The 23,933-nt window shown below is 44.9% G+C and overlaps 1 protein-coding gene and 1 long non-coding RNA gene across 4 annotated transcripts in view; one reads left to right on the plus strand and one right to left on the minus strand.

Annotated features, from left to right (window-relative positions):
• The window catches only part of LGR5 (leucine rich repeat containing G protein-coupled receptor 5), a 314,155-nt gene that overhangs the window by 36,436 nt on the left and 253,786 nt on the right, over positions 1 to 23,933 (minus strand). For all 3 annotated transcript variants that reach the window (XM_063927462.1, XM_063927463.1, XM_063927464.1), the window contains 3 exons: positions 7,805 to 7,876; positions 6,037 to 6,105; positions 5,874 to 5,945 (listed from right to left, as the gene is read on the minus strand). In XM_063927462.1, the coding sequence (XP_063783532.1) occupies positions 5,874 to 5,945; positions 6,037 to 6,105; positions 7,805 to 7,876 (213 nt within the window). The remainder of the gene's footprint in view (positions 1 to 5,873; positions 5,946 to 6,036; positions 6,106 to 7,804; positions 7,877 to 23,933) is intronic.
• The window catches only part of LOC134932757 (uncharacterized), a 91,123-nt gene that overhangs the window by 36,022 nt on the left and 31,168 nt on the right, over positions 1 to 23,933 (plus strand). The window lies entirely within an intron of this gene.

Genomic DNA, 23,933 nt, shown 5'->3' on the forward strand with positions numbered 1-23,933 from the left:
TGGCAAACTGTACACAAGTTCCTGGACAACAGCAGGCGGTATGTTTTGTCAGGTTCAGTATGAATAACTGCCGGATTGGGATGGCGGTGGTCACAATACCGACTCCGGCATCTGATCTGTGAAATCCTGACAGCGGCAAGGAAAGGATGTCCCCCCCTCTCCCCTACCCTCTAACCCTAACCCTCTTTTTGGTGCCTATACCTAACACCCCCCTTCCCCGCAGCCTAACTCTAACTCTTCCCCCTTAGTGCCTAAACCTAACCTCCCCCCAGTGGGACATAACCCTAACCCTCCCTCTTCGTAGCTTAACCCTAACCCCCCTCCCCCGTAGCCTAAACCTAACACCTTGGGTGCCGCCTAAACCTAACTCCCTTCCCCAACCTGCCAGCTGTACTTACGGTCAGGATGCTGGCTGTCGGGATTCCAGCGTCGGCATTCTGATGGGTGTCGGAATTCTGGCATCAGAATTCTGACTGGTGGGATTCTAACAGTCGGCATCTTAACTGCATCCCGTTTTGCCTTAAGTACAGTGACCAACTATGACACTGTAGAAGGTCGAGTCAGATTAGAATGCACCCGTTGTTCCAATTCGTCCCAGAGTTTCTCAGTGGGGTAAAGATCTGGACTCTGAGCTGGCCAGTCCATCCGAGTTACCGAATTTTCTGTATACCTGTCCAGCGTCGCCCTGGAAACATGGTATTGCACAGCATTCGATGAACCCCTTTTCAAACTCTGGGACACATGTATTAAGCCTGGAGAAGGGATAAAGAAGTGATAAAGCAGTGATAAGTGCAAGGTGATAATGTACCAGCCAGTCAGCTCCTGTCATTTTTCAAATCCATAATGAGTGGCTGGTTCGTTATCACCTTGCACTTATCCCTGGCTTATCACTTCTTTATCCCTTCTCCAGGCTTAATACATATACCCCTCTGTTAGCTCCTTCCAACAAGCCATTTCATTATCAAATGATCTAATCAGTGCCCCTCTACCCATTTTCTACCTTCACAAACACAAGTCTGCTGCAGGAGCACACAATTTTGCTTGTGTGGGCAGAAGAGGGGCTGTCCAATCACTTTTGTCTACATAGTGTATTTTCACGTTCCAGAGTGACCATAGAGCAGAATGTCTATAGAGTACAATTTATATTAAATACAGAAAAATACAGGGTTTCACATAAGTTATGAAATTGGCTCCGGCAGCTACAAGGATAAGAGAATTCTAGTAATCTTTCTAAATAAAAGACGAAAATTAAAAATAAAGACCTGACAAAATGCTGTACTTCACAGGGTATATATACATACTGGAAATATATAAATGTGGAAGTAGGAGACAAAGGTCCACTAAACGATTGACTCCATACGTCAGGATAAAACATCCCACCAAATCTGACATCTTTCTCCCATGTAACTGGGGAGGAAGTCATGGTCCTCATCCGTTACCCCCCAACCCCACCACCTCCCCACTTGACACTATTCCCTCCCGCATTCTCCATTACCTCTCTACTTCTGCCTGTTCCCATCTTGCCCACCTTCTCAATCTCTCCCTTTCATCAGGCATTGTCCCCTCTGCATTTAAGCATGCTCTTGGCTCCCCTATTCTTAAAAAACCTACCCTTGATCCAAACATCCTTTCCAACTACAGACCCATTTCTCTCCTTTTGCTTCAAAACTCCTTGAGCGTATTGTCTACAACCGCCTTACTGCCTTTCTTTCCTCCAACTCACTGCTTGACCCATTCCAATCAGGTTTCCATTTTCTCCACTCCACTGAAACTGCCCTCACAAAAGTCTGCAATGACCTCCATGCAGCAAAAACTAAGGGCCACTACTCTCTGCTTATTCTCCTTGACCTTGGCCGCTTTTGACACTGTGGACCACCCTCTCCTTCACTCCCTTGGTCTGTGTGAAACTGCCCTCTCCTGGCTGTCCTCCTCTCTCTTTGGTCATTCCTACTCTGTCTTCTCTCATGCTGCCACCCCAACCACTTCCACTAACTGTAGGTGTCCCCCAAGGTTCTGTTCTTGGTCCTCTCCTATTCTCTCTCTAAATGTTCTCTTTAGGTGAACTCCATTCATTCTTTTAACTTCCAATATCATCTCTATGCTGATAACACGCAAATCTACCTTTCCTCCCCTGACCTCTCCCCTGCTCTCCTCACTCGTGTATCCAACTGTCTCTCTGCTATCTCTTCTTGGATGTCCCAGCGCTATCTTAAACTCAGCATGTCTAAGACTGAGCTAATCACCCTCCTGTATAACATCACGTCCCAAAATCTAATTTTCTATTGATGGCACTACTATCTCCTCTAGCCCCCAAGTGCGCTGTCTTGGAATAATCCTCGACTCCTCCCTCTCCTTCAAACCACACATTCTGTACCTCTTACAAACCTGCCACTTTCATCTCAAAACCATTTCCAGGATTAGACCCTTTCTCACCCAGGATGCCACCAAGACCATTATCTACTCACTGGTCATTTCCAGACTGGACTACTGTAATCTCCTCCTATCTGGCATCCCTGACAAATACTTCTCTCCACTCCAATCTATCCTCAGTGCTCATCTTCCTCATCAAATGCACTACGTCCACCTCCCCTCTCTTACAAGCCCTTCACTGGCTTCTCTTCCCTTTCAGAATCCAATTCAAACTTCTCATACTCACTTACAAAGCCCTCACCTCCCATTTACATCTCTGATCTTATCTCCCTTTACACTCCCGCCCATCCTCTTCGTTCTGCTAATGCACACCGCCTCTCCTGCCGAATGATTACTTCCTCTTACTCCTACCTTCAAGATTTCTCACGTGTTGCTTCCTTCCTATGGAATTCCCTACCTCTCCCCCTCAGACTCTCCACCTCTCTAAAAAAACTTCAAACGGCTCTCAAGATCCACTTCTTCACCAAACCCAGCCTAATCTCATCCTAACCCTCTGTTCCACGCTCACTGTCTACCCCATCTGTGCCACCCCTGTCTGTCTGCCCCTCCCCTTTAGAATGTAAACTCTCATAAGCAGGGCCCTCAATCCTCATGTGCTTATCCTTCTCTAACTTAAACATCCTCGACGGCACCTAATCCTATGGTTTCTGCCACCATGACACTTATGTCAGGGTCATCTGCTGATGCAGCTGTTTATTTACCTTGTACTTGTCCTATACTGTCATCAACTGTAAGTCACTATTGTCCCGTTTTGATTTTTCATTTATGTACTCTGTAATTGGGTGCTGCAGATCCCATGTGGCGCAATATAAAGGATAATAATAAAAATAATAATAATAAACATCAATGATCTTTTCAATGCACTTACTAGGATTAAAAATGATGCAGTGTTCAACCTCATTCTGGCTTCCACTACAGCTCACACTAAATGTAAGTGTGATGGGGAAAAACAACCCAATGCTTTAAGTCACTTCAAATCTGTAAAGATTTAACTTGGACTTGGAGTGCCGCAACTCCTGCGCTCAGTCTCAAAGCTTTCCAAAAAGGGATGGGCCAAACTTTTTACTTATTTAAACCTTACGCCAATAGTAGCCCAAATCATATTTATACATGCTTTAAGAAAGGATGTATATGTGGAAAATGAATAACAAATGTAAGGTTAACAGATACAGACATGTTAGACATTAAAGTTTCAATATTTTGTTCATTGTAGAGGGTCCCTTCATACTTAATTTTTACAGTAAATAACTTTAGGAGGTGACGTTATAAGAAATGATGCTCTAAAATGAAATGGCATATGTCTGTTTACAAAAACGTTATATCTGTAATCATGGAATAAAGTAATTTATCTGTTCCAGTGCATTGTAGTTATAGTAATAGGAATCTGATAAAGGTATAAAATACCTGTTGTCCATAGAGCATCTACTCAATGAATAAGAGCAGCGGTGGCTCCTACCTTTAAGGAGGAGGGAGGCTGCAGCGGACCAGGTCCCAGGGAGAGGAGAGAGCCGCTGCTGCCGCCGGCTGGGTACTGAGGAGGGGAGAGAGCCGCTGCTGCCACCGGCCGGGTCCCGGGGAGAGGAGAAAGCAGCTGCTGCCGCCGACCAGGTCCGAACATGTGCAGACAAGCGGCAGCTTGACTGCGAATGTGCAAACCGCCAGCTTCTAAGGACTGTATCGGTTGCCGTCCATAAAAGCCAGGGTTTACGCATGCACAGTCAAGCCACTGCTTAACTGCACATGCGCCGATTGCTCCCAAGCAATTGCAGCCCGGTCTGGCAGTCCCGGAGAGAGGAGACACCTAACAATGGGATTGCCTGTACTGGGATTGACTGGCAGGTAGGACTTCTAATAGAAGTCATCACTGCCAGTCACTGCATAGCCAGTGCAGTCACAGACTGCAACTGGCTCACTCCCTGTAGTGGCTGATTTTACTGCGGGGCTGCAGTCCTTCAGCCCATAGGTAAAATCAGCCACTAATAAGAGTGTAAGCTTGTGAGCAGGGCCCTCTTACCTCTTTGATGGTCTGTTATTACCATATCTTGTTTTATTACTGTTCTATTACTGCTTTGTTCCCTATTGCTGTATTAAATGTATGCTATATGTTATTGTCACATTTTCTCAATAATGGCCAACAGTTTCATGTAGTAAGCCTGGGAGAACATACTGAGTGACAGGGGGTGTCCAGATTCCTCTGCGGTCTGCAGCTGGGAAGCTATGTCTTGAAAAATTTTTAATTGCTGAATATGAATAGCAGGCTTCATGATGGCTGGTGTACAGAAGAGACATTTTATGGTGTGCAGAAAACACTGTAGCAGTCAATGATTTTCATAAACAATGAGCTTTCTGCACACAATAGCAGTAAATGAGCAGTTCCGTGCTCCGTCTCCTGTGCTACTGATTTTTTTTCGCCTCTAATTGCTGGAAAGATAGAAAAAAAACTGTGTCCTTTCATGGTTGTGCTCAAAATTTCTTGGACCATTCAGTACCTTTGAACCGTATCTTAACAAGCACAGACAGATTTCATGAACCAATCCCCCTCCCTCCTGTAGGACATTGCATGCACTGAGCTGAGTTAGGGATTTAATGTAGGGAAGATATTCCAGAAGGCTAAAAACTGCTGAATTCCTTCCTAAAGCACACAGATAATCTGAAGTGAAATCTGATTCTCTCTCTCCCAGCATGAACTGCCAAACCGACAATGAGATCAAACCAAGTGTCAGATCCATGGCAAACTAAACCTTGGTTCACATGATTCATTGTTTTTATTGGTAGCAAATAATTCCCCTCTAATAATCAGTTACTGCATATATTTTAATAATCATGTAGAGCACTGGCTGATCCTTTGAATGCGTTGCTACAGGAAAAGAGTTTCTGAATAATACAAGAGTCACTTGAGAAGGAAAGAGGTCTGTGTATTAACTGTAGTAAATTCGAAAAACTAAATATACACAGATGGAGCAATTTACTAACATCTACACCCCTTTTACCCTGAGCCTCTGACCTGGGATATTGCCAGGGCAACCCATGTCCTAGCTTGGTGTGAAAGGGTCAACTCGGGTTGTGTGTCCCGGGAATTAGACTCTAATCGCATATTATAGCCCCCAAACATCACAGATGTATTGGGGCAATGTCCTGATCCCTGGGAATTGGGAATAATAAACATGTTTAAAAATCACAATGCCCAGATCCCAACCGTTTTTTTAGCAAATCAGACATTTTTTAACACATTTAATTTCCCTGATGGATCACCGGTCATCATTGGCTGCTGATCGGAGGATTTGATAAATGTCCCCCTTAGGCTCTCCAATCACAAGATCATTTACACACATTGGAATACTAAAAGGGTGAAGTAGTTTTGTCTCTTGATCAGCACCGCTATTTCATTATCACCCTCATTCAATACAATAATACAGCAATGCACACATTTCTGTGACACTTACAGCACTTGGAGATTGGGCAGTTGATCACAGATGACACTGGGGAGACTGAGCAGTTGTGCCCCTGTCAACGTTCTGGGGGGAAAATAAGAAGATATCACTTAAACTTGCTGTAAAATCCGCATACAGTAGTACCATCATAATGCCACAAAAATTGAGGACTTACAAACTTTCCAGGCTTGTTGTTCCAGTTAGGTCAGGAAAAACTGTGATCTGAGACGCACCATTGAGAATCCTTAATGCAAAAATCAAATCAGGCTTATGAGTTATTTTAGTTACAGTTTGCATAACTTAAATACATGAAATGCCTTGCAAACGGCTGCATAATGGAAATAGTTAAATCTGTATATTGTAGCTATGTTTTACACATTTTTATATACAAACTCATTTACAGATATTGGGATTGATGCAGAGTGGGAAATAAATATGGCAAATGTTGCGTACACGGAACAAATGTGTATATTCGCCCATATACGCATCCTATGATGCCCCGCTCCCCTTGTGTAAGCCTGGTTTTCTACTAGGTGCAAAAGATACACAACTGAACAGGAGTACAGTATATATACCGTGGACCAACACTGCATAGCCAGCAGTTGCAGCGACACACCATGATGAAACTATGGGGGTCATTCCGAGTTGATCGCTCGCTAGCTATTTTTTGCAGTGCTGTGAACAGATAGTCACCGCCTATAGGGGGTAATTCTGAGTTGATCGCAGCAGAAAGTTTGTTAGCAATTGGGCAAAACCATGTGCACTGCAGGGGGGCAGATATAACATGTGCAGAGAGAGTTAGATTTGGGTGGGTTATATTGTTTCTGTGCAGGGTAAATACTGGCTGCTTTATTTTTACACTGCAATTTAGATTTCAGATTGAACACACCACACCCAAATCTAACTCTCTCTGCACGTATTATATCTGCCTCCCCTGCAGTGCACATGGTTTTGCCCAACTGCTAACAAAATTGCTGCTACGATCAACTCAGAATTAGGCCCATAGGGGAGTGTATGTTTGCTTTGCAAGTGTACGATCGCATGTGCAGCCGAGCGGTACAAAAAAGTTTTGTGCAGTTTCTGAGTAGCTCAGAACTTACTCAGCTGCTGCGATCACTTCAGCCTGTTCTTGACCGGAAGTTACGTCAGACACCCGCCCTGCAATCGCTTGGACAAGCCTGCGTTTTTCCAACCACTCCCAGAAAACTGTCAGTTAACACCCACAAACGCCCTCTTCCTGTCAATTTCCTTGCGATCGGCTGTGCGAATGAATTCTTCATAAAATCCATTGCTCAGCAATGATCTGCTTCGCAATCATAAGACGTGCCTTCGCATTGCGATGCATACGCATGCGCAGTTCAGACCTGATCGCAGCGCAGCGGAAAAAAACTAGCGTGCAATCAGGTCGGAATGACCACCTATGTGAGTACACCCGGTTACTACCAAGATATGATGCATCAGCCATAAGTGTAGTTGCAATTGCAATGCCTTATGACTCTACAATGCCTGTATTTGCATGCATTCAGTGCTAGAGTGTGTGCTCAATCTGGAGCATGTGCAGTGTAAAACCACACAAGTTTCGCAACACAAACAGCCATACATTCAATTCAGCATCAGCACCGCTATATCTAGCAGCACGTGATATGACAGATCTGTTCTGACATCTAATCAGGTGAGAGCGGTTACCATCTACTGTACCATACTAAAGTCAGTTTTAGCTTAGTTCCTCATTAAGTTCAGCTAGTGGCTTCTTAGCTCGAGGTCTGTTTGTTCATCATCTCTTTTTTTTTTTGAAACAGTAAGCAACTCTATTACATTTGTTATCTACACACGGACATCCTGGTTATGTGGGAGGAAAACCTTGTCTAGAGACGTTTTACCCATGACAGACTTCTGTGTTAGCTGTTTGGAAATATTTATTTAACATAGCTCTAAAAACTCACAGAGTCCTGAGTTCAGGCAAGTACTGAAATGCAGATCTCCCAACATGTTGAATCGGGTTGTCATAGAAGTGACTGCAAGAAACAAACAACAAAAAACAACGGTTTTCTATAGATATATACATATTACTACTACTAACAAGGTCACATTACTCATTATTAGAAAGAGAACCCCCAAAAAATAGAATTCTGCAACTCATCTACTTATTTTCTGTTTTTCTGCTAAGATGCTACTCAGTATGGCTACATTTATGGCTTCAGTGAATCATGAGAGTGAAGGGCTATCAGGACTTTCTTTATTATGTGCTACACATACTTGCCTACCTGACCCTCTCCATGAGGGAGAAAATGCTCTGCTCCTGGACTTTCCTGGTAATGTATGATTGCCATCACCTGTGGTGAATCACCTTTCTTATCAATTAACTAGCTCACCACAGGTGATGGCAATCCTACATTACCAGGAAAGTCCAGGAACAGAGCATTTTCTCCCTCATGGAGAGGGTCAGGTAGGCAAGTATGGTGCTACATGTTCTTTTTTGTGTATTTTGTGTGAATTTGTCATGGATAGTACAGCACACAGGCCACTATTATAAAAATACAATAATGGAAACCACTAGCTAGTAGTTGAGGGAGAATTAACTGGATTCAAATAAAGCTGAAGTTCAGGAATACACAAAAAGGCTACTCTAGATCTATTCCACAGGTTCTCAAACTCGGTCCTCAGGACCCCACACAGTGCATGTTTTGCAGTTCTCCTCACAAAATCACAAGTGAAATGATTTGCTCCACCTGTGGACCTTTTAAAATGTGTCAGTGAGTAATGAATACACCTGTGCGCCTGCTGGGTTACCTGCAAAACATGCACTGTGTGGGGTAATAAGGACCGAGTTTGAGAACCACTGATCTATTCTATTCCCAAATGATGGATCGAGAAACATAAAGAAGCCCATGGGGTTGTTCCGCTCATCACTAGTTGTTATTATCATAAATGAAGGGCAAATAGTACACATGTACCTATGGCAAAATAGTTGTGGGAAAGCAAAATGCAATAGCAATGACAATGTGACCAGTGCAGAACTAGTGGGCAGTATATGGATCTAACAAGAGGTTACTTTCACTGTCCAGTCTCTACTCCAAAATGATACCAGGAAATAATATATGGTGAACTGAACCAGCTAAAGCTAAAACAGCGGGCAGCACCATCAAGCATGAATACATAAGACTCAATGTTAAGAACACAAAACACTGAATAGATAAGTAAACTAGGTAAAGAGCAGCTCACTAATAGTATACAGATTACTCAGTGCAGCCAGATCACCAAACCATAGGTGCTTGGAAGGAAAAATATTTTAAAAACAGCAGTATTAGAGAACAACATGATGCACATATTCAATTAGCTGTGGGGCAAAATGTTGTCTTTGATATAGATAATTCCAGTTCCATATTGGGGTGTAGCAGCTTGCTATGTCCAGACGAGTGGAGCAGCAGCACAGAAATAAGTCACGTGCAGCATATTATAATACTTGTCGGCATGGCTTATGTATACGCGTCAAAGAAGGATACCAAATGGGAATCTCATGGAAAGGAAGGAATACATTATACTTCACCAAGACAAAACAATGTAACAATTAGTAAAAGTATTATTGAAGATTTTGTGTCATTCAAATGTTGCTAAATGCCTCAAGCTGTTGAGCCTGAGCAATTAGCTTAGTTAGCAACACTGAAAAATGTCCAACATTGTAATTGAATTAGGTGATCCAGTGACTAGTACATTCTCTTCCTTAAGTGAGAAGATACACAAGAGGAAAAAAAAGCGCATTCCAGCAAGACGTACGCATATAAACAGTGTCGGGAGAGGCTGGGAGCAAATCAGCAGTTCAGCCAGAGAGCAATGGATAATGGGGTGTGATGCTAGGTCATAACCCTGTCTCGCGGCCACTGTGACTTGCAGTCACGTCCCTTTTTCGTGCGTGCACCTTTGCAACCGTGTAAACTAGAGATGAGCGGGTTCGGTTCCTCTGAATCCGAACCCGTCCGAACTTCAGGTTTTTTACAAGGGTCCGAGCAGGCTCGGATCTTCCCGCCTTGCTCGGCTAACCCGAGCGCGCCCGAACGTCATCATCACGCTGTTGGATTCTCGCGAGGCTCGGATTCTATCGCAAGACTCGGATTCTATATAAGGAGCCGCGCGTCGCCGCCATTTTCACACGTGCATTGAGAGTCATAGGGAGAGGACGTGGCTGGCGTCCTCTCCGTTTAGAGAAGAGAGAGACACAGTATTTTGGGGAGCATTATTAGGAGGAGTACTACTATACTGTATACTACTATACTACTTGCTGCTGAAGTGATATTTTATACTAGATTAGATAATAGATAGTGTGACTGTAAGTGTATTATCTGACTTGTGGGGGAGACACTGACAGTGGGGAGCAGTTAGAGTCTGAGAGCAGGACTCAGGAGTACATATAACGTACAGTGCACACTTTTGCTGCCAGAGTCAGTGCCACACTGCCATTGTTGTGACCACACTGACCACCAGTATAATAATATATTTTGTGATTGTCTGCTTAGGCCTCGGAGTACTAGTTGCAAGTTGCAACGTGACCTGAAGTGACCACCAGTTTAATAATCAATCACCACCAGTTTAATATATATATATATATATATATATAATATATATATATATATATATATATAATATTGTATACCACCTACCCGTGGTTTTTTTTTTTTCATTCTTCTTTATACATACTACTATAGTAGCTTACTGTAGCAGTCTGCGGTGCTGTGCTGACCTGACAGTGTCCAGCAGGTCCGTCATCAGTCATTACATAATAAATATATATAGTACCTGTCCGGCTGCAGTACTAGTGATATTATATTGATTTCATCTCATTATCAATCATCCAGTCTATATTAGCAGCAGACACAGTACGTTAGTCCACGGCTGTAGCTACCTCTGTGTCGGCACTTGGCAGTCCATCCATAATTGTATACCACCTACCCGTGTTTTTTTTTTTTTCTTTCTTCTTTGTACATACTACTATAGTATAGTAGCTTACTGTAGCAGTCTGCGGTGCTGCTGAGCTGACAGTGTCCAGCAGGTCCGTCATCAGTCATCATTACCTAATAAATATATTATCTACCTGTCCGGCTGCAGTACTAGTGATATTATATATACATACATATATATATATTGATTTCATCTCATTATCAATCATCCAGTCTATATTAGCAGCAGACACAGTACGTTAGTCCACGGCTGTAGCTACCTCTGTGTCGGCACTCGGCAGTCCATCCATAATTGTATACCACCTACCCGTGTTTTTTTTTTTTCTTTCTTCTTTGTACATACTACTATAGTATAGTAGCTTACTGTAGCAGTCTGCGGTGCTGCTGAGCTGACAGTGTCCAGCAGGTCCGTCATCAGTCATCATTACCTAATAAATATATTATCTACCTGTCCGGCTGCAGTACTAGTGATATTATATATACATACATATATATATATTGATTTCATCTCATTATCAATCATCCAGTCTATATTAGCAGCAGACAAAGTACGTTAGTCCACGGCTGTAGCTACCTCTGTGTCGGCACTCGGCAGTCCATCCATAATTGTATACCACCTACCCGTGGTTTTTTTTTTCTTTCTTCTTTGTACATACTACTATAGTATAGTAGCTTACTGTAGCAGTCTGCGGTGCTGCTGAGCTGACAGTGTCCAGCATGTCCGTCATCAGTCATCATTACCTAATAAATATATTATCTACCTGTCCGGCTGCAGTACTAGTGATATTATATATACATACATATATATATATTGATTTCATCTCATTATCAATCATCCAGTCTATATTAGCAGCAGACACAGTACGTTAGTCCACGGCTGTAGCTACCTCTGTGTCGGCACTCGGCAGTCCATCCATAATTGTATACCACCTACCCGTGGTTTTTTTTTTCTTTCTTCTTTGTACATACTACTAGTATAGTATAGTAGCTTACTGTAGCAGTCTGCGGTGCTGCTGAGCTGACAGTGTCCAGCAGGTCCGTCATCAGTCATCATTACCTAATAAATATATTATCTACCTGTCCGGCTGCAGTACTAGTGATATTATATATACATACATATATATATATATATTGATTTCATCTCATTATCAATCATCCAGTCTATATTAGCAGCAGACACAGTACGTTAGTCCACGGCTGTAGCTACCTCTGTGTCGGCACTCGGCAGTCCATCCATAATTGTATACCACCTACCCGTGGTTTTTTTTTTTCTTTCTTCTTTGTACATACTACTATAGTATAGTAGCTTACTGTAGCAGTCTGCGGTGCTGCTGAGCTGACAGTGTCCAGCAGGTCCGTCATCAGTCATCATTACCTAATAAATATATTATCTACCTGTCCGGCTGCAGTACTAGTGATATTATATATACATACATATATATATATTGATTTCATCTCATTATCATCCAGTCTATATTAGCAGCAGACACAGTACGGTAGTCCACGGCTGTAGCTACCTCTGTGTCGGCACTCGGCAGTCCATCCATAAGTATACTAGTATCCATCCATCTCCATTGTTTACCTGAGGTGCCTTTTAGTTGTGCCTATTAAAATATGGAGAACAAAAATGTTGAGGTTCCAAAATTAGGGAAAGATCAAGATCCACTTCCACCTCGTGCTGAAGCTGCTGCCACTAGTCATGGCCGAGACGATGAAATGCCAGCAACGTCGTCTGCCAAGGCCGATGCCCAATGTCATAGTACAGAGCATGTCAAATCCAAAACACCAAATATCAGTAAAAAAAGGACTCCAAAACCTAAAATAAAATTGTCGGAGGAGAAGCGTAAACTTGCCAATATGCCATTTACCACACGGAGTGGCAAGGAACGGCTGAGGCCCTGGCCTATGTTCATGGCTAGTGGTTCAGCTTCACATGAGGATGGAAGCACTCAGCCTCTCGCTAGAAAACTGAAAAGACTCAAGCTGGCAAAAGCACCGCAAAGAACTGTGCGTTCTTCGAAATCCCAAATCCACAAGGAGAGTCCAATTGTGTCGGTTGCGATGCCTGACCTTCCCAACACTGGACGTGAAGAGCATGCGCCTTCCACCATTTGCACGCCCCCTGCAAGTGCTGGAAGGAGCACCCGCAGTCCAGTTCCTGATAGTCAGATTGAAGATGTCAGTGTTGAAGTACACCAGGATGAGGAGGATATGGGTGTTGCTGGCGCTGGGGAGGAAATTGACCAGGAGGATTCTGATGGTGAGGTGGTTTGTTTAAGTCAGGCACCCGGGGAGACACCTGTTGTCCGTGGGAGGAATATGGCCGTTGACATGCCTGGTGAAAATACAAAAAAAATCAGCTCTTCAGTGTGGAGGTATTTCAACAGAAAAGCGGACAACAGGTGTCAAGCCGTGTGTTGCCTTTGTCAAGCTGTAATAAGTAGGGGTAAGGACGTTAACCACCTCGGAACATCCTCCCTTATACGTCACCTGCAGCGCATTCATAATAAGTCAGTGACAAGTTCAAAAACTTTGGGCGACAGCGGAAGCAGTCCACTGACCAGTAAATCCCTTCCTCTTGTAACCAAGCTCACGCAAACCACCCCACCAACTCCCTCAGTGTCAATTTCCTCCTTCCCCAGGAATGCCAATAGTCCTGCAGGCCATGTCACTGGCAATTCTGACGAGTCCTCTCCTGCCTGGGATTCCTCCGATGCATCCTTGCGTGTAACGCCTACTGCTGCTGGCGCTGCTGTTGTTGCTGCTGGGAGTCGATGGTCATCCCAGAGGGGAAGTCGTAAGCCCACTTGTACTACTTCCAGTAAGCAATTGACTGTCCAACAGTCCTTTGCGAGGAAGATGAAATATCACAGCAGTCATCCTGCTGCAAAGCGGATAACTGAGGCCTTGACAACTATGTTGGTGTTAGACGTGCGTCCGGTATCCGCCGTTAGTTCACAGGGAACTAGACAATTTATTGAGGCAGTGTGCCCCCGTTACCAAATACCATCTAGGTTCCACTTCTCTAGGCAGGCGATACCGAGAATGTACACGGACGTCAGAAAAAGACTCACCAGTGTCCTAAAAAATGCAGTTGTACCCAATGTCCACTTAACCACGGACATGTGGACAAGTGGAGCAGGGCAGGGTCAGGACTATATGACTGTGATAGCCCACTGGGTAGATATATGGACTCCCGCCGCAAGAACAGCAGCGGCGGCACCAGTAGCAGCATCTCGCAAATGCCAACTCTTTCCTAGGCAGGCTACGCTTTGTATCACCGCTTTCCAGAATACGCACACAGCTGAAAACCTCTTACGGCAACTGAAGAAGATCATCACGGAATGGCTTACCCCAATTGGACTCTCCTGTGGATTTGTGGCATCGGACAACACCAGCAATATTGTGTGTGCATTAAATATGGGCAAATTCCAGCACGTCCCATGTTTTGCACATACCTTGAATTTGGTGGTGCAGAATTTTTTTTAAAACGACAGGGGCGTGCAAGAGATGCTGTCGGTGGCCAGAAGAATTGCGGGACACTTTCGGCGTACAGGCACCACGTACAGAAGACTGGAGCACCACCAAAAACTACTGAACCTGCCCTGCCATCATCTGAAGCAAGAAGTGGTAACGAGGTGGAATTCAACCCTCTATATGCTTCAGAGGTTGGAGGAGCAGCAAAAGGCCATTCAAGCCTATACAATTGAGCACGATATAGGAGGTGGAATGCACCTGTCTCAAGCGCAGTGGAGAATGATTTCAACGTTGTGCAAGGTTCTGATGCCCTTTGAACTTGCCACACGTGAAGTCAGTTCAGACACTGCCAGCCTGAGTCAGGTCATTCCCCTCATCAGGCTTTTGCTGGGGTTGAAAGACCTGCTGGTGACAAAATTGTCAAGTCAAGCGGAACGCGACCTGTCAACATCTCCTCCTTCACATTCTCCCGCAACTGGGGGTGCGAGGAAAAGGCTCAGAATTCCGAGCCCACCCGCTGGCGGTGATGCAGGGCAGTCTGGAGCGACTGCTGATGCTGACATCTGGTCCGGACTGAAGGACCTGACAACGATTACGGACATGTCGTCTACTGTCACTGCATATGATTCTCTCACCATTGAAAGAATGGTGGAGGATTATATGAGTGACCGCATCCAAGTAGGCACGTCACACAGTCCGTACTTATACTGGCAGGAAAAAGAGGCAATTTGGAGGCCCTTGCACAAACTGGCTTTATTCTACCTAAGTTGCCCTCCCACAAGTGTGTACTCCGAAAGAGTGTTTAGTGCCGCCGCTCACCTTGTCAGCAATCGGCGTACGAGGTTACATCCAGAAAATGTGGAGAAGATGATGTTCATTAAAATGAATTATAATCAATTCCTCCGTGGAGACATTGACCAGCAGCAATTGCCTCCACAAAGTACACAGGGAGCTGAGATGGTGGATTCCAGTGGGGACGAATTGATAATCTGTGAGGAGGGGGATGTACACGGTGATATATCGGAGGATGATGATGAGGTGGACATCTTGCCTCTGTAGAGCCAGTTTGTGCAAGGAGAGATTAATTGCTTCTTTTTTGGTGGGGGTCCAAACCAACCCGTCATTTCAGTCACAGTCGTGTGGCAGACCCTGTCACTGAAATGATGGGTTGGTTAAAGTGTGCATGTCCTGTTTATACAACATAAGGGTGGGTGGGAGGGCCCAAGGACAATTCCATCTTGCACCTCTTTTTTCTTTAATTTTTCTTTGCGTCATGTGCTGTTTGTGGAATGTTTTTTGGAAGGGCCATCCTGCGTGACACTGCAGTGCCACTCCTAGATGGGCCCGGTGTTTGTGTCGGCCACTAGGGTCGCTTATCTTACTCACACAGCTACCTCATTGCGCCTCTTTTTTTCTTTGCGTCATGTGCTGTTTGGGGAGGGTTTTTTGGAAGGGCCATCCTGCGTGACACTGCAGTGCCACTCCTAGATGGGCACGGTGTTTGTGTCGGCCACTAGGGTCGCTTAGCTTAGTCATCCAGCGACCTAGGTGCAAATTTTAGGACTAAAAATAATATTGTGAGGTGTGAGGTATTCAGAATAGACTGAAAATGAGTGGAAATTATGGTTTTTGAGGTTAATAATACTTTGGGATCAAAATGACCCCCAAATTCTATGATTTAAGCTGTTTTTTAGTGTTTTTTAAAAAAAACACCCGAATCCAAAACACACCCGAATCCGACAAAAAAAATTCGGTGAGGTTTTGCCAAAACGCGGTCGAACCCAAAACACGGCCGCGGAACCGAACCCAAAACCAAAACACAAAACCCGAAAAATTTCAAGTGCACATCTCTAGTGTAAACCATACTTGCCTACCTGACCCTCTCCAAGAGGGAGAAAATTCTCTGTTCCGGGACTTTCGTGGTAATGTATGATTGCCATCACCTGTGGTGAATCACCTTTCTTATCAATTGACTAGCTCACCACAGGTGATGGCAATCATACATTACCAGGAAAGACCAGGAACAGAGCATTTTCTCCCTCATGGAGAGGGTTAGGTAGGCAAGTATGTGTAAACTGGCTATGCAACCTGATGACCGGCTCCCAAATGTCGGGTGATAGGCTATTATAACATATATTGACCTACAACTGTCATGTCCCCAATTATTTCCTTTTTACACTGTTTTGAAGACTTTGGGCATTATTCTGAATTAGGAATAAAATAAGAAAGAGCAAGTAACTATGTATCTGGACCAACCAAGGGGTGCACATATAAACTTTTTTAGCGTTTGGGGTTAATACTGGTTGTTTTTGCATGTAGCCCACTAATATTAGACAATTTTATGTTTACATTATAATTTATATCTGAGTTTGGGCACACCTCTCCCAAATGTAAATCTCTCCACACATGTTGCATCTGCACCACCCGCAGTGCAGAATGACTTTTCCCAGGTCACAGGTACTGGCTCTTTCTTATAGGCCCTACACACTGGCCGATTTTCTGAAAGATATGAATGATCTCGTTCATAAATGAACGAGAACTCGTTCATATCTTTCAGTGTGGAGACTCCAACGATGAACGATGCGCGGCTGTGCATGCAGGCCAATATGGACGATCTCGTCCATATTTGCCTGCACTTCACTTCAACTTCACTCCCCCCGTCACTGCCCCCCCGCCGCCGGGTCGCTCGTCGGCCGTTTCGTCAAATGAGTAGGGCCCCTTACTTTATTCCCAACTCAGTCCCTTTATTTTTATAGTATTCCATGATGTATTGTACAGCTACCAGTGAAGGTAAAACACAAATAAGAGGAACACTGCAGATATTTAGTAAAGGGGTTGATGTACAAAATAATATGGCGGTGTCAGAACTCATCAATTATAAAAATAAAAAAAAGAACAATCACATCATGGCACTATATAATGTGACTGTAAATATTCACAGAGTGAGTATATTCACCTTTGCATAACCTTCCACAGAGAACAGTGTGAGAGGGGGATGCGGTTTCTGCTGCTACTAGCTTTTTTAAACACGGGTATATGCGCGGGGGCGCGCATTAACCCGTGTTTTTCCCTAGTGGAAACGGGTCCCCCGGCAAGTTCCTGGATCAAGTGTTCCGGGAATCCTACCCTGGTAGCTAGCCGGGTTGAACACGTGTTCAACCCGGCTAGCTGTCTAGTGTGAACGGGAGCCGTGTCGAGGCGACACGGCTCCCATTCACAGTGCATAGGGAGGGCGGCGCTGGGAGATCATGTGATCTCCCAGCGCCGCCCCTGCCGCGTCACTAGCGCGTCACCAACCCAGCAATTGCCGGGTTGGTGAGTGCTGTCTGCAGGGGGCTGTAGCACGGGTCGCAGCCGTGTCAGGCGACACGGCTGCGACCCGTGCTACGCTAGTGGAAAAGGGGTATAATGAGGGTAATAGTCCTGCTTAGAGTAAAACCACGGCACATACAACCATACACACAAGTGGGATCTGAGGAAATATTATCTACAGTACTCATTATTCATTGACTTATTCTGTCTAACAAGGACAGTCACCTGATCATGGCTAAATATGATCATATTAATTTACATTTTAGGAACGTGTAGATAATATGCATGAATACTGAGAATGTGCAAAGCTGCCTATATGTAATGTCAGTGGGTGCATACCTAATAACCATTTATGAATTTCCTGTATTGTTAAAAGGGGTTAAAATGAATAATTTGAATGTTCTGAACTTTGGGGTTATGCTTTTCAACATTGTGTGCTGTTCAGCATCTGAATTACAATTGTCTCCTTTGATTTACTAGCATTGTGTACTGTTTCATGTCTTGCTCAGCTGTCTAATCATTTCAGTGTGGAATGTGGTTTTGGTTATAGGATTATACGGCCACACTGCGGCGCATTTTGATTTTCTTTAAATGGCTCTTAAGTTTTGAAACAATTGTCTCAGCTCAATCCATGCATAGTACAAAGCCTGTATGTAATGTGATTATGTTGAGCTGGAATATGTCAATTTTATTTCCTATTTTGTTTTACACTAATCGAATTTTTTAGAGATGAGCGGGTTCGGTTTCTTTGAATCCGAACCCGCACGAACTTCACTTTTTTTTCCACGGGTCCGAGCGACTCGGATCTTCCCGCCTTGCTCGGTTAACCCGAGCGCGCCCGAACGTCATCATGACGCTGTCGGATTCTCGCGAGACTCGGATTCTATATAAGGAGCCGCGCGTCGCCGCCATTTTCACTCGTGCATTGAGATTGATAGGGAGAGGACGTGTCTGGCGTCCTCTCCATTAGAATAGAGATAGATAGATTAGATAGAGAGAGATTGTGCAGAGTCGCAGACAGAGTTAGTTTACCACAGTCAGTGACCAGTGCAGTTGCTAGTTAACTTTTATTTAATATAATATATCCGTTCACTTCTCTCTGCTATATCCGTTCTCTGCCTGAAAAAAAAAACGATACACAGCACAGTCAGTCACACAGTGTGACTCAGTCTGTGTGCACTCAGCTCAGCCCAGTGTGCTGCACAGTCATCAATGTATAAATTAAAAGCTTATAATTAATTGTGGGGGAGACTGGGGAGCACTGCAGGTTGTTAGCAGGAGCCAGGAGTACAATTATATTAATTAACAGTGCACACTTTTGCTGCAGGAGTGGTGACCAGTGCCTGACCACCAGTATAGTATTGTTGTATACTACTAATATCTCTTTAAATATCAACCAGTCTATATTAGCAGCAGACACAGTACAGTGCGGTAGTTCACGGCTGTGGCTACCTCTGTGTCGGCACACGGCAGGCAGTCCGTCCGACCAGAATTGTATTATTTATTATTATATACCTACCACCTAACCGTGGTTTTTTTTTCATTCTTTATACCGTCATAGTGTCATCCTAATTGTTACGAGTATACTACTATCTCTTTATCAACCAGTGTACAGTGCGGTAGTTCACGGCTGTGGCTACCTCTGTGTCGGCACACGGCAGGCAGTCCGTCCGACCAGAATTGTATTATTTATTATTATATACCTACCACCTAACCGTGGTTTTTTTTTCATTCTTTATACCGTCATAGTGTCATCCTAATTGTTACGAGTATACTACTATCTCTTTATCAACCAGTGTACAGTGCGGTAGTTCACGGCTGTGGCTACCTCTGTGTCGGCACACGGCAGGCAGTCCGTCCGACCAGAATTGTATTATTTATTATTATATACCTACCACCTAACCGTGGTTTTTTTTTCATTCTTTATACCGTCATAGTGTCATCCTAATTGTTACGAGTATACTACTATCTCTTTATCAACCAGTGTACAGTGCGGTAGTTCACGGCTGTGGCTACCTCTGTGTCGGCACACGGCAGGCAGTCCGTCCGACCAGAATTGTATTATTTATTATTATATACCTACCACCTAACCGTGGTTTTTTTTTCATTCTTTATACCGTCATAGTGTCATCCTAATTGTTACGAGTATACTACTATCTCTTTATCAACCAGTGTACAGTGCGGTAGTTCACGGCTGTGGCTACCTCTGTGTCGGCACACGGCAGGCAGTCCGTCCGACCAGAATTGTATTATTTATTATTATATACCTACCACCTAACCGTGGTTTTTTTTCCATTCTTTATACCGTCGTCATAGTGTCATACTAGTTGTTACGAGTATACTACTATCTCTTTATCAACCAGTGTACAGTGCGGTAGTTCACGGCTGTGGCTACCTCTGTGTCGGCAGTCGGCAGGCAGTCCGTCCATCCATAATTGTATTATTATTATAATATATACCACCTAACCGTGGTTTTTTTTTCATTCTTTATACCGTCGTCATAGTGTCATACTAGTTGTTACGAGTATACTACTATCTCTTTATCAACCAGTGTACAGTGCGGTAGTTCACGGCTGTGGCTACCTCTGTGTCGGCAGTCGGCAGGCAGTCCGTCCATCCATAATTGTATTATTATTATAATATATACCACCTAACCGTGGTTTTTTTTCCATTCTTTATACCGTCGTCATAGTGTCATACTAGTTGTTACGAGTATACTACTATCTCTTTATCAACCAGTGTACAGTGCGGTAGTTCACGGCTGTGGCTACCTCTGTGTCGGCAGTCGGCAGGCAGTCCGTCCATCCATAATTGTATTATTATTATAATATATACCACCTAACCGTGGTTTTTTTTTCATTCTTTATACCGTCGTCATAGTGTCATACTAGTTGTTACGAGTATACTACTATCTCTTTATCAACCAGTGTACAGTGCGGTAGTTCACGGCTGTGGCTACCTCTGTGTCGGAACTCGGCAGGCAGTCCGTCCATCCATAATTGTATTATTATTATAATATATACCACCTAACCGTGGTTTTTTTATTGCGCCTCATTGCGCCTCTTTTTTTCTTTGCGTCATGTGCTGTTTGGGGAGGGTTTTTTGGAAGGGCCATCCTGCGTGACACTGCAGTGCCACTCCTAGATGGGCCCGGTGTTTGTGTCGGCCACTAGGGTCGCTAATCTTACTCACACAGTCAGCTACCTCATTGCGCCTCTTTTTTTCTTTGCGTCATGTGCTGTTTGGGGAGGGTTTTTTGGAAGGGCCATCCTGCGTGACACTGCAGTGCCACTCCTAGATGGGCCCGGTGTTTGTGTCGGCCACTAGGGTCGCTAATCTTACTCACACAGCTACCTCATTGCGCCTCTTTTTTTCTTTGCGTCATGTGCTGTTTGGGGAGGGTTTTTTGGAAGGGCCATCCTGCGTGACACTGCAGTGCCACTCCTAGATGGGCCCGGTGTTTGTGTCGGCCACTAGGGTCGCTTATCTTACTCACACAGCGACCTCGGTGCAAATTTTAGGACTAAAAATAATATTGTGAGGTGTGATGTGTTCAGAATAGGCTGAAAATGAGTGTAAATTATGTTTTTTGAGGTTAATAATACTTTGGGATCAAAATTACCCCCAAATTCTATGATTTAAGCTGTTTTTTAGGGTTTTTTGAAAAAAACACCCGAATCCAAAACACACCCGAATCCGACAAAAAAAATTCGGTGAGGTTTTGCCAAAACGCGGTCGAACCCAAAACACGGCCGCGGAACCGAACCCAAAACCAAAACACAAAACCCGAAAAATTTCCGGCGCTCATCTCTAGAATTTTTACCTCCATCATTGTGGCAGCGACAGCTGTCTGAATTACTTCATGTTCGTATGTTCTGTTGTAACCTTTCAACCATTGTTTGGGGTCATTTTGTACAAATCCACTTGGAACACATACATTTTGTCATAAAATTTTATACAGGCAATCCCACGTAGTTATAGAATATTCATTCACAGTACATCAATGTATTCAAAGACTTAGTTGTGAGGCATGTTAAAGTGTCAGTACAGACATTTGTGCTGGTTATCTTTACTGTACACTTCATACAAGGTGTCAGGTGGAAGCCATTACACTGTTTTTTTCTATAGAATGCAGAGTCATGATGTGCAAAATACTGTATGTAGTATATATCCATCTCTGGCTGTACATCTGGCTGTGCACACATACTGTAGGTGCATAAATGGATGCAGGACAGCAATGACAGCAGTCCTCTCAATCAGATCAGGCATTGTGATATACAGTATATTATAAGAAGGCATGCTTAGTCACAAGTCAGCACTGAGATCTTCAGTTTGGCCCTAACTGTGTGGAGTTAGTGTGTTTTCCTAATTTTTGGATGGGTTTGCTTTGGGCAGTGCCGTAACTAGGTGTGTGCCAGCGGTGCCTGGCACACAGCGCATGTGCACTGTGGGCGCAGGACCGCTGGCAACACCTGCAGGTCCGCAGCGCCACACGGATACTTGCACAGCGCTGCAGGTTGTGTGCCTCCCTGGCTCCCCATCGCACCCGCGGCTCCTTCTCCTGCGTGTCCCGATCACTGCTGGCCACAGTGATCGGGCAGCACGCGGCATCCCACCAGCACGAACGACACTGCTTCCATTATGGCCGGAGAGGAGAGGCGCCATCCCTGCTCCTCTGCGCCGCTGACAGTCCCACTCTTCTGCGCCGCTGACAGTCCCGCGCCTCTGCGCCGCTTACAGTCCCGCTCCTCTGCACCGCTGACAGTCCCGCTCCTCTGCGCCGCTGACAGTCCCGCTCCTCTGCGCCGCTGAAAGTTTATACAGCATAGCTCCGGCTGGGCATGGGGCTGTGCTGCTCCTGTGGTGAGCCGAGGGCTGCGCTCCCCTTGTCAAATCCAGCACAGCACAAGATGCTGCGGACTGAGAGGGGAGGTTGCTGCCATTGAGAACGGCTGCTGATGATATGCCAGCGGCAGGTGAGTGGAAGTGTTATGGGAGGTCTAATCTCCCACCTCCTCCCCCTTGTGCAGTGTGTGTAACCCTATGCAGTGCAGTGTAAATGTGTGTGTGTGTGTAGCAGTGCAGCGTAACCCTGTGTTTGTGTGTAGCAGTGCAGTGTAAGTGTGTGTGTACTAGAACATTGCAGTGTAACCTGGTGTGCATGTGTTCTGGAACAGTACAGTGTAACCCATTGTACAGATGTGTCCCGTTACAGTTTTGGGACTCTACCTGGTGCAGTGTGTAAAAGGGGACTCTACCTTGAGTAATGTGTGTAAGTGGCGCTGTGCGGTGTAATTTGAATAATGGAGACTACTGTACAGCGTAATATGAATTGGTATTATTTGTGGTCACTCCTCCCACTGACAATAATAAAGTGTCTGAAGCAGGCAGGGGGGCGGGGCCAAACCACGGGCTGGAAAAGCCCATTGAAAAACTAATGAAATGCGGCACCAGCACAACTGCCTCATTGACAAGGGGCTGTGCCTTCATCCCACATCAAGGCACACCCCTGTCAATCAGGAAGATGTGATTGGACATCGGCAGGGGGTGGACTGGACGGATGGGCAGAGAGTCAGATGCCCCCCCTCAGTCCGTGTGGGGGCCACTGAAATCATCTGTCATGCCCAGAGGCGGATTTGCAGCTAGGCAACCTAAGCGGTCGCCTGCATCCCAAGGGGCCTGGACATCCCTCCTGCGGAGATCCGCCGTACTCAGGCCGCTGGCAGACCCACTATTGCAGGCCCCGGCAGGCTGTCAGCGCACTGATTGTAGTGTGACAGCTGCCGTGTGCCTCCCCCGCCTCCCCAGCGCAAGCCGCTCTATTCAGCGCCCTGTTGTGAGACGAGCCAAGAGAAGCACTAATGAGTCCGGCTGACTCAGTGTAGTACATTGCTGCGACGAAGAAGTACGACGGTGATCCAGCCTGAACAGAGGTGTGAGGCCCCTCCTCTCAAATCCACATCCTCAAGTAATCATGCGTGCACCTTCTATGTGCCCCCTTACTAACCCCCAAAGTCTGTCATGATCCCTCATTCATGGACTATGGCCCCCTACCTCACGCCACAGACTGCTGTGTACTGTACTTTTACGTGGGAGAGGGGGGCAGGGGGGGGGGGGGCAGGTAGTGAATTGCTACTGTGTGAGTGAGGAGGCTCCAGCTAAAATCTCACAGCAAGCAGCGCTGCCTCAGCTCTGAGGATAGGTGAGTGGTGGCTGTCTCTGTAGAAAGCATAATTGTTGTTCATTCATTGATTTTATATATATATATATATATATATATATATATATATATAAAAATAAGAGTAGTATGAGGTGGCATAATGTATATGTG

Source organism: Pseudophryne corroboree, chromosome 6 (genome assembly GCF_028390025.1).
Source record: "Pseudophryne corroboree isolate aPseCor3 chromosome 6, aPseCor3.hap2, whole genome shotgun sequence".
Taxonomy (NCBI): domain Eukaryota; kingdom Metazoa; phylum Chordata; class Amphibia; order Anura; family Myobatrachidae; genus Pseudophryne; species Pseudophryne corroboree.